We start from the raw sequence: 19,800 nt of genomic DNA on the forward strand, positions 1-19,800 counted from the left end.
TGTTTCCTGACTACAGATGCCCTGTAACTACCTGATTCAAGCTCCTGCTGCCTTATTTTCTCCATGTGATGGGATGGGATAGCATTAGGCTATCTCTCCATAATTGATTTTGGTAGAGTATTTTATCATACCCATAGGACATGTACTAAGATAATGTCTTATGACCCTTATCACTGAGGTTTTGGCCTCTATGCTATCTCCTTACCAAGACAAGGCTGGCTCCCAGGAGGGATAGCTGGAGGATCAGCTCCGTGATCCAGTGAGGACTGTTTCCATCTAATTTGGCTCATGGTTCTGGCTACATTTATACAAATGTCTGAGAAGATACAGAAGACCAAATTAGCAAAGGGGAGAGAGTATCCTGAGTGAGGAGAGGGGAGTAACATAAAACCGAAGCCACTGGGGAAGAGGGAGAATGAAATGCACTGCATCGCTTTGGAATGGTGTCCTAATGGTGACTCAGGCCTCAGAGGCAATAAAGCCTACTAGCACCCACAGCTCTGGCCCTCTGGATCCTCTGAGTTTTGACACAGAGCTGCAACAGTGAGACCCAGGTTTTTAGGCCTTTGGCCTCAGTCTCATAATATTGCCATAGATTTCCCTGGTTCTGAAACTTCTGATGTGCTGTGAGAATGGCTTCCCTGGTTCCTAGTATGTAAGTGCCTAATTATTGGACAGCTCAGCGTCAATAACCACATGACCCCCAGTCCCTCCAATAGTCACATTCTCATCACCCATTTTTCATATATTTATCTGCCCTACACACACATCTATTTTATCCTTCTACCAATCCCGTTGCATCCATTCATGCCATCCAGCCATCCTTACATTCATCTATCGGTCCATGTGTGTGTGTGTGTGTGTGTGTGTGTGTGTGTGTGTGTGTGTGTGTGTATGTGTGTCCCATCCATACCATCTCATTCCATCCATTCTGAATTAGTTCTGTTTCTCAGGATAATATCAATTACAGAAATTTGTAATTACTAGGAATGTGGCACTTAACAGCTGAAGACTAAACTCTAGGAAGATAGGGCCAGAAATCAGAAGCAGTATAAACTCATAATTCATGCATATGAAATGCAACATTTGGAAACATTTTTGGAATCATAGAAGTCTTAAATCAAGCTATTTTCCCTCCTCAACTTCAACGTTGAGGGTTGAAAAGTCAATGCCTTAGGCATGCTCAATAAGTGTAGTAGCATACAGAATTTCATGCTACTCTTTAATGATCAGATTTTCTTGAAGTCTATAACATGATATGATATATGATATATGATATGATACCATATGATGTAATGCAATATGAAGGCGTGGGATGTGATATGATATGGTATAAAATAATACAGTATAGAGATTTTGCACCCACGTCCTTCAGATTCTCACAAATGGGATGATAATGACGACATAGTGTTCATAATGAACTAAGTACTTCACTTTTATATTCTACTGTTACTTAAGATGATAAATGTAGAACCATTTCTGAGTCCAAGGGCTAGAATATTTTAATTGCTTATATTTGCCTCTTTGTTTTCCTCATCCCTCATTTTGCATCTTCATTACAAAAGTTGCTACCAGAAAATTCTGATGCCATCCTTTCTTCCTCTCAGGTTTTCCTTTTCATTGTTGAGTAATATTTTACCATGCAAATGCATCAGTTTGTTTTTATTACCCTATCAGTGAACATTCTAGAGGTTTCTGGATGGTTTTATTTGCAAAAGGCTACAGTTCAACATTCCTGGTGTCTATAGGCTAATTCAACCCAAGGGCATATTTCATGTGTAGAGGGAATGAATAAAGAAGCATTGTCGATCATCCTTACAAGGTCAAAGTCTTTTTCAAGGTCATTTGACAACTTGTACTTATGAAAGAAATGCAAAAGAAACCTTCTGATTTATGTTCTCCTAACACAAGATATTAAAAGACTTTTTTTTTGTCAAATGGTTATAAGCAGTATATCAATGCTGTTCCTATAATTCTCTCCTGATGTATGTAAGCATCTCCTCAACCACCAATATTCATTTTCCAGTCTTTTCCATGCTTTGTCCTGTCTTTGTTCCTCAGTTAAAACCAATGATGGCCAAGTGGCTCAATGAATAAGGGACTTGCTACCAAGCCTTGTGACAAGCTGTGTCTGACTCCTAACCCACGGGAGGAGAGAATTCGCATCTCGGATCTTCATATGTACTTGTACATACATCATATGCATATATATAGAGACACACATTCTCTCTCTCTCTCTCTCTCTCTCACACACACACACACACACACACACACACACACACACACAAACAGGATTGGGGGAAATATGAAATGAATACTCCTGGGTTGGGGCTGTAGTACATTGCTTGCATACGGGCCCCCGATCACATATCAATCTCCAGTACCACAATGAGAAAATAAAGTAAAAGTGGGACTCTCTTATCATGATAGTTCAAAACCAGAACAAAAGTTACAACCAACACCAGAGCTCTAAGCAGAGAATCAGAGGAAGCTTTCTGTGTGAAAATGAGCAACAAGACAGACTGCCTGTGACCAGCACGTCAGTCCCCCAGCAGGAGAAGCCTCCTGTGGGAAGTCTGGGTCCCTTTCACAGGAGCCTTCCTTTCAAAGGTGAGTCTTTCGAAGCAGGTATCCTCAGATCCAAGCTGTATGCCTTGGAGACTGAGAACACTACCTTCCACCCCAAAATCACGATGAAGTTTCTTTTTATAAAACTCAGAGTGAGGCAGTGCAGTACACCCCAGGAACTGAGTTAGAGTGCAGAGCAAGGAAAACCATAATTTGACACCATCATCTACATTATCCAGGCTAAATAGCATCTTGCTTTGGGACCAAGGAATTGAACTCATTTTGCTTTTTCTTCTTCAACAAATGCAGAAGTTAAGGTGTTTTAGCCCATAATTTTCTTCTCTGTCTGATCTAACTGATATTATACGGAATAACATTTGCAATTTGAATGTATTATGTGAGTGAACTTGCACTCCAAGGGGAACTAAAGAGACAGTTTATGGTACTGAAATGACAATTTTTTAAAGATGATCTCCCCCCTTTGACAAGTTAGTAAAAATAGTTGTTTAGTTATTCCTTCTTCTGAAATGCAATAGTTTTGAATGGAGGAATCTATGTATTTTGACCTTTTACTGATGTCTGTGAACTCCCCCTAGGCCCTCTCTAGGCACTACCATAGAGCAGTGGACATCTTAACCTTGTGCTTCATGGATGGCAGAGGCATGGCATTGAAGTTCACAGTGTACGCCGAAGAACAGCAGGGTGTATCACGAGGTCCCACCTAGGTACCCCCCCCCAAATCTTTTTGTATCGCCTTTTAGGTAGGGGAGAAAATGTTTATATTGATTTCTTTTCAGGCCTTGGCCACTGTATCCTGCCAGAACTGTACTTCATGAAGCCTCTCTTAGTAAATTCATTAATGATAACAGAGAACAGCAATGCAAGGATACCTTTAGAAAAATATATTACATGCCACAGAGACATCCACTGTCCAGCACTGTGTGGTTCACAATAGTCAGGAATTGGATCAGCTTAGACGTACATCAGCAGATGAGGAGAAAGGAACAATGTGGTATGTGGACACAACAGAATTGTATGCAGGTGTGAAGATAAACAGAATCATGACATTCTGAGGGAAACAGAGGCAACAGGGAAACAACTGTCTTAAACAAGGTGAGTCAGGCTCAGAACGATACATATTTGCATGTATCCTCTCACACTTGGAGCCTAAATTTAAATTTTATATGTGTGTACATGCATGCATGCATTTGCATGTGTGTGCTTATAGTTCATAAAACCAGAAAGGGGGATCATAGAGCAATCTTTAGAGAGGTGGAGAAATGGAGTAGGAAACAGCATAGAGTAGTAGGCAAAGTAGGATTGGAAAAGGAGGAAGAAGGGAGAGGGGTGAGGCAGGAGGATAACTGAGAACAAAGGGTAATGATGCATATGTATGAAGATATGTATGAAGACTCCGTGATGAAGCCCAGAACTTTCTATGTTAACCTAAAGCATCAGTATAAAGAAGGCATGTTGTATACAGTATCTTGATATGACTAGCATTCTCTGTTCTCATACTGGAATGGTGAGAATCTGAGGAACAGGTGACTCACAGATATTGCGGACTGACACTAATGAAACTTGCAAAGTCTCTGAACATATTCAAGACTCTTTCAGTTAACTCATTCTCCCATTCATTCATCCACCATGTCGGCAAATACTAAGTTACATATCAAAGAGAATGCAGAATTTCTTGTTCTCCTGAGTATTTGCTGTGTGTAGTCCTTATCCATAATCTATAAATACTGAACTCCCTTAGCCTGAGTTGGAGGCCTGACTGTCTTCTCTAACCACTGTGTATAGTATTATAAAGCCAATTAGAAAGCCGAGGCTTTAATTAGAGTTCTTTCCACTGGAGTATACTGACCTGTAAAACGGCACGTCCCATAGTTACCTGCCAGTAGGTACAGTTCTGAAGTTGAGGATGAACGAGGGAAAAAGTGGATTCATCTATCCATCCATGCCTCCACCTACACATGCATGTATATACTTACACATGTACACATACAAGGATGCGTGAATCCTTCTATCCATCCAAAAAACAAACGTCCATCAAATATAAGGAATTATGAGACTATGACAACCCACAGAAATCTCTGTCCTCACAGAGCTCATGCTCCTGTAAGAAGGGCAGAGTTTCTAAGTCCTCTTCCAACACAAAAGACCTACATTATTCACTGGGGAGAAACAGAAACTTGGAAGCAAGCTCTTGATGTGTTGAGCGATAACTGCAGGAAAGACTCAAATGTCAATATGACTTCTGAACTGGTAAGTACAAATCTAGACCTGCAAACATTGGTGTCTTTGGCCACTCCCTCTCTTCTCCCTTCCTCTTTATTTTCCCTCCCCCCTTCTTCCCTTAGGTTGCTTTCCTTAGCCATTTTGTCACAGTAACCAGAAAAGTGACAACTCACAGAGTCTCCAACAGATCCTCACCAAGCGCCCATGGAATCACAGCAGGCAGAGGAGTCACTTAAAAGGGCTAAAAATCCACACACATTCCCTTTCCTTGTATGTGTTCAGGTCAGCAATGAAAGTTCTCCAAAGGCAATCACACAGGGACAGAAGGACAGCATGCCCATGAGTCCTCAGGATGCCACCGCAAAGAAAGGATCCGCCTTTACTTGCATGTGGGATTCTTTATAATTAATCATACCTTATGGTAAATGACTGATGTAGCAAATTCTAGACAGGGGTGAGAGCCTCAGGCTACTCAGTTAATCACATCATGAAGAAATGGAGATAAATTCATCTTACCCAGTTACCAATTACCTCTTTCACAGTTGCCAATAAAAGAAACTAATCGTTCTGCCCTTTATCTTTTTAATATGAAAGTGATTTAAGACAATTGCAAAGCCAAGTTTTTTTTTTAATAGGCTAGGGAGGCAACTTTGTGGTAGAGCACTCACCCAGCAAGCATGAGCCCTTGTGTTTATTCTACAGGATCACAATACACAGATTACATCCACAGCATGCATAATGCACACAATAGATCCACTATAGACAACACACGATGTATACATAACACCCATACCACAGATACACAACAGATGTATACAACATAGTTAACACAGAAACAGCAAACATAACATTCACACGACACATTCAATATACACTCAACATACACAAAAGACACTCATAACCGATACAGAACAGATGTATAACACACAACACTTGTAACAAACACACAAAATTAAAACACTCATACAAAATTATTATTCTCACACAACACACAGCATATACACAAAACACATGTCTGTAAGGCAAAAACTACTTTGCATTCCTATAAAAAGATAAAATCCAAGGCACAAAGATTCTAGAAGAACTGTTAAGTTTTAAAAACTAACTCAGGAATAGGGCAAAGTTTGGTCTGAAACAGTTGGTGTTTGACCATGATAAAAATAAAACATGTACACGCATGAACTTCCTATGTGATGTCATAGGCAAATGGAGGTCCCTCTATGATACATGAAGGAGGGGAAACCCTTCCTGACTCTGAAGAGTTTATAGAAACTGTGATGACACAGACTAACAAGGCAAATGAAAACTCAGAGACCAAAAGATGTTCACAGAGAGGAATACAGCTACCTCTGTGTATATATTTGAGGGCGGTTCTTGAGATGACACATCATCAGGACTCTGACCACTCTTTACTCCATTGATGGACTCAGCACTGAAATAGATTATCAGGAAGTGGGGCCACTCGGGAAGATGGGAGCAGATTGAAGGTAACTGGTCAGCAGGTAAGGGGCACGCCCAACGGCAATATTTTGCCCTTTCCTGTTACGGCTCCACTCTGCTTCCTGCCTACCAAGATATGCGCTGCTCTATCTGTCTCCTCCATGGGCTGAAACCCCTGAAACCATGAGCAAAGTAAATCTGTTCTCCCTTAAGTTGTTCCCATTGGCTATTTTGTTACAGGTATAAAAGCTACCTGTAACACCAAGGTAATGGTCAAAATCACCAAGTAATGGTCTTGGATAAAGTGTGTGTGTGTGTGTGTGTGTGTGTGTGTGTGTGTGTGTGTGTGTGTGTGTGTGCGCGCGCGCGCACGTGTGGGAACTATGTAGAAGTTAAAGGACAGCATAAAGCATTGGGCCTATTTATCTATGTTGTTTGCAACTGTGTATCCCAGGCTAGTCTGCCCATGAGTTTCTGAAAATTTTTCCATGTGTCTCCCATCTGTGGGAGCAATAGAACTATGCATCCAACCTCTTGTGTTTTGGGGCGTATCCAAACTCGGGTGCCCAGGCACTCATGGCAAGTGCTTTACCCACTGAGCCATCTCCCTGGTCCTCATGTCTTTTAAGCATTGCAAACACTTCCTGGGACATTTAGTACAATTGACAGTGCTAGCATAGCCTTTGGACTATAGCAAAGACACATTGATCCTATAGTCTTGCCTTCTGAAGAATCCTATTCACACTTAGGAATATGTTTAAGAGTAACCTAGTGGGAAGTGTCTAAGGACTTCTTTGTTGTGAATAAACACCAAGACCAACTTGTGGTGGCAGGGTTTAATTCAGCTCTCAGTTCCACATCATAGTCATAAAATGGAGTTAGGGCAGGAACTCAAGGCAAAAACCTGGGGCAGGAACTGAAGCTGAGGAATACTACTTACTGGCTGGCTCCTCATGGCTTGCTCAACTTGCTTTCTTAAAGAAGTCAAGACCAACAGCCCAGGGGTGGCAGTGCCCACAGTGAGCAGAGCCCTCCCATAACAAGAACCAACCAAGAAAATGAACCAAAGGTTTGTCCACAGGTCAACCCAATGGGAGACGTTTTCTCAACTGAGGTTCCCTTTTCTAAAATGATGCTAGGTTGGGCCAAGTTGACCTAAAACTAGTCAGCTTAGAAGGAATACCACAGAATGAAGAGAGTAAAGTGATGTGTATCATGGGATAAGAAGGACCAAACACACCAAGGCAAAAGATGGGTTTGCGGAAAACTCAAGCAGAAGGAAAACACTTCAAATGATGCCTCTGAGTTGGGGGCTTTCTCAACAGTAGAGCAAGACAACACAACAGGGAAGCCTGTAGTCAACTCCCTACTCCCCTTTCTGTGTGCACACAGTCCAGAGTCAGCTCAGCCCCTGGGAAGGAAGTCTTTTGCTCTAATTAAATCTCTCAGAGAGTGAGCTGATTTAGCCCTTGATCATAAAAATCCCTGCTCTAATTAAACATGGAACTCCCCTCTCTCTGATTTAGCCTCACTGTCCTTCCAGTCCCCATACAGGTTTGTCTGCACACAGTGCTGTTGAGTGATTGTTTCGGATAGTACTGCTCATTGTGAGAGTAAATACAAGGAAGTAAAAAGCTGTTGGCCTTGTGTCTGGGAACTTTAAATCAGTTCTTTCTTCCTCAGAACGTATTTGAGCAGTAGAAATTCTCCTTAATAAAACTGTAGAGCCCTGACTAAAATACGAAGTGGCTTCCTTTCTGGGTGTCAGTTTTATATTATTGAAGCTTACATATTATTTTAAAGTCTCTGTGCTCTTATTTGAACATTATAAACCTTAATCCCCTCCCCCTTTTCTTTTTCTCCTGCTAGAGATTGAACTCAGGGCTTTGTGGATGTCGGGCAAACATTCTGTTACTGAGCTATATATCCCCTCCTTTAGTTTTTATTTTGAGATAAAAATCTCATTCTGTAGACCATGCTGGGCTCTCAGCTGTCCAAGCAGTGGTGATTACTTACAGGCGTGTTCCACCCGCCCCAGCTTCTCTTGCTTTTTGCGATACATTACTTCTCACCTTTCGAGTACACTGTGCATTGAAAGTCCAGTCTACTATCATACTCGAACTATGCCTTGATGAGGTGGTAATGTAGTTGTGATGTGGCAGAGGGAAGGGACACTCAGAGAGGTCAGCATCTTCTATCCAAGATCATAAAGTCAGGAGTCAGACCACCAAGGGAAGGGACTAGTGGTCCCTTCTAGACCTGAACATCTCTGACATACAGTCAGAGTTTCTAGGCTATAGACTCCAGAAGCTTTAGAAAGGATCCCATTGGGTGAGGCATTGAATAATAGTTGATAATTTTCTTGGTAAGACTTCTGGTTGTTGGGTAGGAAGAAACCATCCCCTCCCCCAAGATCATCTGCTTTGGGGTAAAATAAGCATATATTTCTAGGTTTGAGGCTAAAGAGGCATGAGTAGGTAGACAGGATGTTTCAAGTAGTTTCTTCCTGATTTTTAAAGTCTCTGTGTAAGACGTGCAGGACAATGAAAGTGCATCTGCCTCAGTGTGTGGTGTCTAATACTGATTGACAGGATCTAGAATCATCTAGGAAATAAAGCCCTGGGCATATCTGCGTGGGAGTTTCTAGGTTAAATTAGCAGAGGTGGAGAAACACGGGCAGCACCATCCCATGGACTGGGTCCTGGACCGAACAGAAAGGAGAAAGTGAGCACCAGAAACCATTTCTTTCCCCTTCCCGACTGTGGATGCCACGGGAGCAGCCTCCACACTATCCTGCCTTTGCACCTCCCCACAATGGTCTGTATATCCTTGGAACTGGGAGCCCAAATAAACTCGTATGATTTAAGTTATTTTGCGGGTATTTTGTCATAGCAATGAGACAAGTAACTGATACACCTCCCTTGCAGCATCTCAAAGGTTTACACATGATTTTCTCTGTTACGCATTATAATAATTCTGAAAAGATACTTCTTCATTCTTTACACTAATTGTCCCAATTCTTCAAGGAAGTGTCTCGTATAGATCTACCTGAGGGTTTCATTAGATTGCTATTAATCTTCCTTCTCTTAACCATTCACTAGGAATACTTCTGGCGAGGGACTCTCTCCAAATGCCACTATGTACTTTTAAGCCTAATATGAATCTCTGTGTTCCCAAAGGAACCTGGAACACCTGTTGACAACTGTACTTTTCCCATCTAATTGCAATTTACCTGCCTCACTAGAGCACAGTGAGGATTAACTGTCCTCAAGTCACTTTCAAGTCTGTGAAGGATTTCTGACTCCTCGGGGCACATGTTCTGTGACTGAAACAGAACTGTAATACTAATCAGACACTTCATGTGCTCCCACCTGTGATGGTCTATGCTCAGTATCTGCCCGACTCCGTCTGACAAAGGCACCTACCTGGTCACTAGGCAAGTCTGCAAGGCCTGAGAGGCTGAGGAGATTGGGCAGTAGGTAAAGCACTAGCCGAAGAAGTATCAAGACTTTTGTCTGGATACACAGAATCCTTGTAAAAGCCAGATGTGACAGAGCACATCTGCAAACCCAGTGGTTTGGGAGGCAGAGACAAAATAATCCCTCAAAAGATGGGTCAGCTAGTCTGTTGTTCATATCACAGGACAAAAGACCATGCCTCAAAGGAGGTAGGAGGTAAGAGCTGATACTCCTCTGATCTCCTCTGTATGTACGCAATGGCATGCATGCACCTGCACCGAGAGAGGAACACACACACAGAGACAGAGAGATAGACAGAGAGATAGAGATAGAGAGAGAGAGAGAGAGAGAGAGAGAGAGAGAGAGAGAGAGAGATTGATTTAAATTTTTAATTTAAAAATCCCTTTGGAGGAAGCATATCTTAATACTGGATTTGCAGCTGAACTGGGCCTTAATGCCCCTGCTGGGCATGGGGAATGAGGCTGCCATTATATTCTGACTCAGCTGACAGCTTCTCTGACCTGGTGAGCATTTCCTGTACTCAAAGGTTAATCCACTGATGACTGTTGCTTGTCACTCCAGACATCTACCCATTTACTTCTTGCTGTTGGGAGATATCCTATGCATTGCAAGCCTTGTGTATATGCAGCAGATAACAGCCAACTGGCCCCTTGGAGCAGTGACCATCCAAAGGTCTTCAGAAATTGCCAACTGTTTCCTACAACAGGGCACACAACTCAGTGGCTTAGTGACTGGGTGTGAACTCTCAATGCATTGTGTGGATTAAGGGACTATGTGTAACCATTACAGGGCCTGGATCGCATAAACGTTGGGGTTCCCCGGAACGACACCTCTAGTTCTTATCATGTCATACTTCATGCTGTTCTGTTCATAGTACTCAGAGGGGAAGAATCTGCTTGTGTGCTTTCAGTCCTGGCAGCCAAAGAGTCACAGCACTAAGTATGGCCTGAGGGCCCCCACGCCAACCCCAATACATACCTAGTTCCTATTAACCAAGGACTGACTTTTTTTCTTCGTACTTAAAAGATTCTTTTTAAATGTTTTGAGCTTCAATATGTTCAAACTCAAGGGGCACAATGCTGGGGGAGCTATGGTAATGACAGAGGGTCAAAACTTTCCGTCAAAGGGAACAAACTCTGGGGGGTGCATCTGTCTTCCCTCCAAATGTCTCATTAGGGTTCCCAGCCTGGGCCTCCATTGCCTTCATCCCCCGCAGTCCAATTTAATTGAGTGATGTCCTTGCTACGGCGTGTTGCTCTTTGGACAGGAGGGTAAACTCATTCTGTCTATCACTGCATTTGCTTTCTTAAGGGCCCCAGGATGCGCATGCTGCTCAAGTAATTAAATGCAGGTCATGTTGCAGCGGCTTCTCTCCAGCCTGTCTGAGGGCACAGTGGGTTCTTTCTGATGGCTCCTTCTTGACCACATGATTTGGGGAAGCTGGCTGGATTGCTTTTGCTTGTTTCATTATTGTGTGCGACACCTCGGGCCACCGGAAACAGCAAGGGGGCAGAGATTGAACGCGAGCAACAGAAAAGTACTTGGTTTTCTGAAGGTCCCTAAATGCTGATGCAAAGAAACTGGAGCCCCGGGTTCTGGTGAGGGTCTCAGAGCAGACTGCTGGTACTTAATACGTGTCAGCCTCTAGTTGCATGTGAGCTAACAAAATCCCACATGTCACTACTCATGCCCATTCACCTCGAACTAGGATTCACCTCGAGCTAGAGTGGACTTGTCAAAGACGAAGCAAACCGGGCTGGGGAGACGGCTATTGATAAAGAACTTGAAGGCATGAAGAGTTGAGTCCAATCCTCAGAGCCTGCAGCTAACATAAAAATGTGAGTGTGTGAGTGTGTGTGTGTGAGTGTGCGCGCTGGAGAGATAGTTCAGTACTGTTCTTCTAGAGAACTCAAGTTTGGTTTCCAGCACCCATATCTGGTGGCTTACAAGCATCTGGAATGCCAGCCTCTAGAGAATCCAATGTGTCAAGCCTCTGGAACGATCTATACTCATATACACACTCCCTCAAACAGAAATAAACAAATACATAGAATTAAAAAATTATGATGGTTTAAAAAAACCGTATCAGTGTGCTAGAGCATGCCTGTAATCTCAGCACGTGCGGAAGGAGACAATGCGCTCCAGGGATATTTCTGCCTCCATTCTCCTAAGACCTGAGTTCAATGTCATGAACTAAGATAGCTCTTACCTGTAGTGTCCATTTTAAACAACAGATCTGTCTGGGGAAATCTGGGGTGATTATAATAAGTTTGGGTTTTAGTTCAACCCAATGCTGATTCTGCACATCACACAGATTCGTCATCTTTAAGTGATGCCCCAGATGAGCACTTTAAAATAGATGCAACTGTGTGAATTCTCTATAATACAGCAAAATCTGATAGCTCTATTAATAGCCAGCCTTTGGCCTTGGGAAGGCATGGTGGCAGGGTTTTTTAAAATTCATCATCTCTGCATAATTAGTTGCGAATCTCTAAATATTCACGCTGAAGAATGGGTGGAAAGCAGGGCCCTCATCGCTCAGCGTCCCTTTCAATATTGCTCCACAGTCATCATTTTCCTGTACTCTTCTAATTACTGCAAAACCAATTGTTTTTAACTCAACTGGCCCGGTGCTTTGTAATTTGTTGGATGTAATTACTTTGAAGTGAAGAAAATGTACTTCTTGTTCAGCAAACCAGGGCTTGATGAGGTGAGCGTAGTCAGGTGGCCACGGGAATCCAGTCCCAAGGCTTTGATTATTTCTCCTAACCACAGCATTTTGTGTGCACTGCTTGTGAAAAGCAGGAGGTCCTCTTCAAAGAAGCCCCATACTGTGCTGAACTGTAGACCATGGGAAGGAGTAATTTTATATATACACAGGGCTATGTTTGTTCATGTATGGAGTGCTTTTGTGTATCAGTGCATGTATGCAAGAGTATGTGTGAATGTAAAAGCCAGAGGTCAACCTCAGACACCCATCTACAAAAGCTGCCCAACCTGTTTTATAGACAGGGTTTTTTACTGGCTTGGAACATACCAAGAAGTTGGGCTGGCAGTCAGTAATCCTGAGGGATCTGCCTGCCTGTGCTTTCTAGAACAAGGGTTCTCTGGGTTTTGAACTTAGGTCCTCATGCTTGTATGGTTAAGCACTTTTCCAAATGAATCATGTCCCCAGCAGTGCAAAAGCCAATGCTTTAAGGCCCCCATTAAAGAAGGACTGGGTTAGAGAATTTTCCCAAAATTACATTTTAAAATAAACTTTAAAAACAAGCTTTTAAAATATCACTTTGGGAAAAGTATTCAACTTTCAGAGAAATGCAAATAATAATTTTCAAATGAACATTCATTTGCTGGGGTTAGAGAGATAGATAAGTGGGTATGAGCATTTGCTATTTTTCCAGAGAACCTGAGCTTGGCTCCTAACACCCACAGAGTGGCTCCCTCAAGGATCAGTAGATCTAACACACTCTTCTGGTCTCCATGGACAACTGCATACGTGTGGTGTACATGCATTTGTGCAGGCAAAATACTTATAAAGTTAGCTAGTCACCAGAGAAGAAAGGACATGAACACTGTAAGAGGCAGTGGTTGGAGAGAGGGCCGGAGTAAATCAGTGTCTTCAGGATATGAACTTACAGAGTTTGCCTCCAGAAAATCAAGCCACTCAAAGTTCAATCATGGAGTGGGGAGAGTCTTTGAAGGCCTCCACCCCTAATTGAGGAGCTACCGACAGTCGATGGTTTCTGGAGAATAGGGTAGTTTGTTTTTGTTCAGTCCCTGGGTGGTAAAAACATGTTCACAGACAATTTCACACATACACATCAGACACAGTGAACATCCTCACACCCACCCTCTCTCATCTCCCAGAATCTTCTCTACTCCCACATCCTCTCCACAAATCTCTCTCTTGGGGTCATTTTTCTTCATTTTGTTTTGTGACCCACTGACCAGGGGGGCCACCTGATTGACTATGGTCTGGAACTTAAAGTATATTTTACCAGAAACAACTGAGAATGTCATTACAAAGTATATCTTTAAACCAGTATTAATCAACATCAATGAACGTGGCCCATCAGCCAGACATTTATTTATTCAATAAGTAGATTTTTAGAGCATATCAGATTTTGCCCAGGGGCTTTCTCTGAGACATGACACCATCCTTTTCTGGAAGGGGCAAAGAATCTAACCCTTCTGAGATTCCCGTAAGAGGATGCAGCTTGGTGAACTTTAAACCATCAGTGTCAGGTTAGGGGTGCTTGGTTTCCTCATCTATAAAACCAAGACAAAACATCTCCTGTATAAAGTTCTCATGAGGAATGAATGAGAAAAACTGAAGAAGAAGCCACTGGCCTTTCCAAGGGGATTTGTCAGTACCAATAGGTATGCTAGGGTCTGTAGACTGGAAGGCAAATTATTCTGCTGCATGCTGTCTTGACAGAGGGAGGCTAGACAACAGATTCCATAGAAATGCTACAGAGGGCACAGACTCAGCCTCAGGAGCCTCAGATGGGCTAATTTTTATGTAAACGTGACTCTCCCTGCTAGAGTGTCCTGTTGTCATTCTCAGAAAGAAATGAGTGGTTAGAGGCTGTTTTTGTTTTGTTTTGTTTTGTTTTGTTTTGCTTGTTTGTTTGTTTTTGTATTTTTGTTTGAAATCACATTTTCCTGGCAAAGTCCCAGGACAAAGCGGGAACCATACCTTACCTTGCTCCTGTAGTTGGCTTCAAAACCACTGAGGGAACATAGATGAGTCAGTCACTATGGAACGCTCTCCAAAACACCTCAAAGTGGAATTACTACATGACCCAGCTATGCTACTCCCGGGTATTTACTTGAAGGACTCTAAGTCAGCATGGCACAGAGATCCGTAAGACATCAGTGTTTACTGAGGCACGATTCACTATAGTTAAGTTATGAAACCAATCTAGACACTCAACAAAGAGGAATGGATGCTGTGGTATATGTACACGATGGAATTTTTCTTGGCCACATAATGGAAGTAAGTTAGGAAATTTGGAAGGAAATAGATGTGTCTGGAGATAATCACGCCATGTACTTGAAGCTAGTCTTAGACAAATAGCACATATTTTCTCTTAGTTGTGGTTCGCAGGTTTTCTATGAAAATATGAAGTCATGTATGTGTATATGATGTGAAGTGAGTGAAGTGAGTCTGTCTATGAAATAAGGGGCACTAATTAGAGGTGGAAGGGTAAACAAGGAGAGGATAGAAGTTTATGTTCAACATAAAATGTACACATTCATGAAAACCTAAGACGAAAGTAAAAAATTCACTTCACTGCAATGACTGCCATACAAAATGATATATATATTTAATATGTGTGGACTGGTGAGTTTAGGGGTCAAGTCTCCTGGGAGACTGGACTTTGTGAATACGGAAGATGTACTGGAAAGCTTTAAGCAAAGGGGCCATGTCATGATATACTGCGTTTGGGGGAGGGTGCGTGGATGGCAATGTGGATAATGAATGGGTTGGGGCATGGGGCAGGCAGAAGGGAAGACAATGAGACCATATAACTCAGCTAAGGGCTTGGACTGTGCTAGGGGCAGGGGCAGGGAACAAGAGGCAGATCTGAGACATATGTGGGAAATGAAGCTAGCAGGATTGTGGAGTGGTCAAAAAGGGGTAGGAGAACAAAGAGCCAAGCACGCTGTTGGAATTCCTACAGTGACAGTGCATGACCGTCAGAGATGAGAAGCCTGGGAGGCAGGGCAGTTTTCAAGAGAACAAAGGGGACTCAGCTTGGATTTTCTTCTTCTTCATCAACTGACTGGCTTGCTGACTTGGACCTGGCGTGTCTCTCCAATGCCCCTGCGGTGGTGGCATGGTTCCCAGTTGGAGGCTATTGGGAGCTGGTGAAACACTCAAAAGGTGGTGTCTAGGGAGGTTGTAAAGTCATTAGAGCAATGAAAAATCAGGATAGAGGGAGCCATTTCCTTCCTCTTCTTTTCACATCCCAAATGTGAGGTAAGCAGTGTTACCCTATCCCATACTTCTGGACAAGACGTGCTTTTCTTCCATAGTCCCAACTTATCAAGGACTAGACTTCTTTTCTTTGAAAATGGATGATAATGATTAGTTTGGTATCGGAATTAAATGCTTGGCCCTTTCATAGACAAGTTTTCTACTGAGTTATGCTCTAGCCTGGGACTCCAGTTTTGAGACAGGGTCCTAACTACATTGTTCAGGCTGTGATTTGACCTTTTTCCCTTCAGTCTACATCTCTGGAGTAGCAGGGATTACTGTGTGAGTCACCCTGCTCGGCTGCAAGGTTGCTTGTCATTTTGCTGCGGTAACAGAGAGCTGACTAGCAGAAGAGATGAGAACAGTGAGGGGTGGCCACAGGGATGTGTCAAGCACTCACCTCCAATCTGTTTTGTTTTCTTCTATTTGCACATACTACTTATATATGATGGGTTTCATTGTGGCATTTCCACACATCTAAATGATGTACTTTGATTATATTCACCCCCTATCCCTCTGTCGCCCCTCTCACTCCAACTGATCTGTTTCCTCTTCCTCAAAACTCTCCCTTCTCCAGCATGTCTCTCCTCTCCCATCTATTGATTTTACTCAGGGTTCCTTCCATGAGCCTAAGTCTGAGGTTCTGTAGAGATGCATGGATGAGGGGATGTTTGTGGGAGCAAGGCTGAGATGTTACCTACAAGAGTGCTGGTGATGGGTTAGATACTAGAATGGGCACCTTTATCATTAGCAACACCACTAAAAAATGTTTTTCTTTTCCCCAGCAACTATTAACTTCCTATAGCTCTTCAGAGAGGGGTAGGGCCTCGTGAACTGCTTTATTGATTTATTGGCTTGTTCTGTTTTCTATCCCCTCTGTCCCTACCTTCACATGTAAACAAGGTCCTGACTGCATACATGGGGAAGGAATGTTTGTTCTTCTCAACTTGGCAAATTAGAGTGGGTAGCGCTGTGGAAACAAAGCTACAAAATGACTTCTCTGCTCCCTCACCCACTGGGCCACCTACTCAGCTCCTAAATCCTGCATCTGTGGGCAGACTCTATGCTAACAAGTGGACTCTTAACATTTTTCAGTCAGGCAAAAGAAAGCAACCCTGAGAGAATAGATGTATGTTTACTTGGTGTTTTATGAACAGAAAAGTGGGACTCTAGGGAGGAGGTGGTATGTTTTGTTACATTTGACAGGATGCAAAGCAGCAACCTGATGGGCTGGGGATGTAACTCAGCTGGTTACTTGTACCACTATGAACAATGTGCTTGTGAAGTTCAACCACCCTACTAGCTTTCTCTTTGAAGCAGAATTGGCAATAAAAACATCATTCTCTCAGTACTTGAAATATGCATATTCTTAAATATATGAATATAACCTGCTCAGTCTGTATGATATTGTGTACACACACACACACACACACACACACACACACACACACACACACACACCATATATTTAAGAGCAATTAAAGAGAAAAAGGGCCAAGGGAGGGTACATGATAGGGTTTTGGAAGGAAGAAAAAGAAGGAGGGAATGACATTATAATTTGAAAAATATTTAGAAATACGTATATTCAGGGCTGAGGATTTAGCTCAGCTGGAGGAGCACCTGTTTTGTTTGCACAAAGCCCTGGGTTCCATCTTCAGGCCCACATTAATCAGGTGTGGTGGCACAAGTCTGTGATTACACACTCAGGGAATGAAGACAGGACGAGAAAGAGTTCAAGATCATTTTCAACTATATAATGAATTCAAGACTGGTCTGGGTTACAGGAGATCTGTCAGTCAGCATTTCCTCACAGATGAACTCAAGACACTGTGATCTGCTGAGTGCTTTTCTCTGAATCCACCCTGGGTCATCAGATACATCTTAATGCTGCAGTGGAGAGTTATTGCCTGGTGTGTCCAGTTTGTAGAATATTTAAGATATTCTCAATGATCTGGATCCTATTCCTTTGTTCCTTGCTTCTTAGAAGTCATGAAAAAAGTGGGTCACATGGTTCAATAACACAGAACCTTGGAAGAAAAGAGCATTATTTGTCCCATTTATAACTTTTTTTTTTTTTGGCTCCCAAAAGGGAGATGGCTTTTAAGACGCCAGCAATTCCTGACTGTATATGCTTTCAATTTAATATTAGTTCTGGGTAGAGGTTAAGACATAGATGAAAGTTTCTATGCTGTTATTAACTGGATGTACACTGGACCCTACATGACCACATTTCTAGTTAGTGTTTTGAGGGATATGCTGGTTAATTTTAACTGAATGTGACAGAACCTAGAACTATCTGATTAGAGAGTCTCTGTGAGGGATTATTTAGAGCCAGATAGTCTGTGGTCATGTCTGTGGAAGAAGGCCTTAATTGTTAATTTGATGTTAAAAGACTCAGCCCACTGTGGGTGGTATCATTCCCTAGGCAGGGGTTCCTGAATGAGAGGAAATACAAGGAAATATGGATCCAGTCATTTACTCTCCCTTTGCCCTACAGATATGGTAATGCTTTTAGTTCCTGCCTTGACTTCCCTGAAATAACAGGTTACTGCCTGAAACTGTAGACCAAATAAGCCATTTCCTCACAGAATTGCTTTTTGCCACAGAATACGAAATGAAAATACAATAGTAGATTATGGAGTGTTTCAGAGATAGACGATATAGGTGGTTCACTGGTCTATGCATGTGATTTGAAGACAGCCTAGCACAGCTTTTAGTTTCTCTCTCTCTCTCTCTCTCTCTCTCTCTCTCTCTCTCTCTCTCTCTCTCTCTCTCTCCCTCCCTCCCTCCCTCCCTCCTTCCCTCCCTCCCTCCCTCCCCGCCCCTCCTCTGCCTCTCAGCTGCCACCAGGTAAAGAAGTTGTACTATAGGTTCTGCTGCCTTGGGAAGGAACTATTCTGCCCTGCCCTCCTACTACTTCTGTGGACTGAAATCCCTTGAAACTCTCAGCCAAAATGAACCTATTCTCCCCTACATTGTTTCTGTCAGCTATTTTATCACAAGGATGAGAAAAGTAACTGATGCAGACTTGGCAAACCAATGCAAGATTTGATTTAAAATTAAATCTTTCTCTATAGGATTCAAGGAGCTCAGATTTTGCAATCAGGACAGACAGGTAGATGGCACCCCCTCACCTGGTTCTCAGTAGTAGCATCTTCGCCCCTCCATCCTGAAAGGGGCTCACTTGGCACTGCATCCTCAGCATATTCAAATGATGGGCCAGTGGTAGCCTTTGACTCTGCTCCATTCTGCTTTTCAAAACTAGTTTTTCCTAAAGGAAGGGAGGCACATTAAACCAAACCAAACCAACCAAACAAACAAAAACAACCTTTAACAAATTTAGGGAGAAGAAAGAGAGACATTTAAAAATAATATGAAGGTCTGAAAACAGGGAAAGTTGGGTCTCCTGTATCATCTATGAGCCTGGGTTGTCCAAATATTTCCATAACTGTGTATTCATATCTACAGAAAAGACCTAAAGCATATTGCCTTGGGCCCTAACATCTTTCAAAACAGGTTGAGGCTTTCTAGATTAAAAGAGGGTTCAGCAAGCAAACCAGTAGGGAACTTAAGACCCTCTTTCAAATGCTTTTTATTAATGAGGAATATGTTTTGGAGGCTGTTGTGGTTTGAAGAGAATGCCCCCTTTCCCCAGAGGCTGGTACATTGGAACACTTGGTCCCAGCTGAGAATGTTGTTTGGGATGGTGATAGAACCTTTAAAGGGTTGTTCCCCACTAGAAGGAGTAGGTAACAAGGCAGAGACGTTGATGCTTCATAGCCTGACCCCACTTCTGTTCTCTGGTAATGTGACCAGCTAGCCTCATTCTTCTGCTGCCATGCCTTTCTCTCAACTGTTATGTCTTCCCCGCTATGATGGGCTGCATCTCCTTGGAACTGTGATCCAAAATAAATCCTTTCACAAGTTGTTTTGTCTAGGTATTTTATCACATCGATGAGAAAAGAACTAATTCAGAGGATTAATACCTCATTGAGTTAATGATCTTCCTTGGAAAGAATTTGATTTTTCAGCCTTTCCCAAACATGATTGAGCTGTGTGCCCTTGTTTTCCTTTGCTTTGTGTGTGTAT

At 42.6% G+C, this 19,800-nt stretch overlaps 1 protein-coding gene across 6 annotated transcripts in view; it reads right to left on the reverse strand.

Annotated features, from left to right (window-relative positions):
* Window positions 1-19,800, reverse strand: part of Nckap5 (NCK-associated protein 5) — a 901,285-nt gene that overhangs the window by 43,421 nt on the left and 838,064 nt on the right. For all 6 annotated transcript variants that reach the window (XM_087581938.1, XM_087581942.1, XM_087581939.1 and 3 more), the window contains one exon: window positions 18,846-18,982. In XM_087581938.1, coding sequence (XP_087438064.1) covers window positions 18,846-18,982 — 137 coding nt within the window. The remainder of the gene's footprint in view (window positions 1-18,845; window positions 18,983-19,800) is intronic.

This window comes from Rattus norvegicus, chromosome 13, assembly GCF_021556685.1.
Source record: "Rattus norvegicus strain SHRSP/BbbUtx chromosome 13, alternate assembly SHRSP_T2T, whole genome shotgun sequence".
Lineage (NCBI taxonomy): Eukaryota > Metazoa > Chordata > Mammalia > Rodentia > Muridae > Rattus > Rattus norvegicus.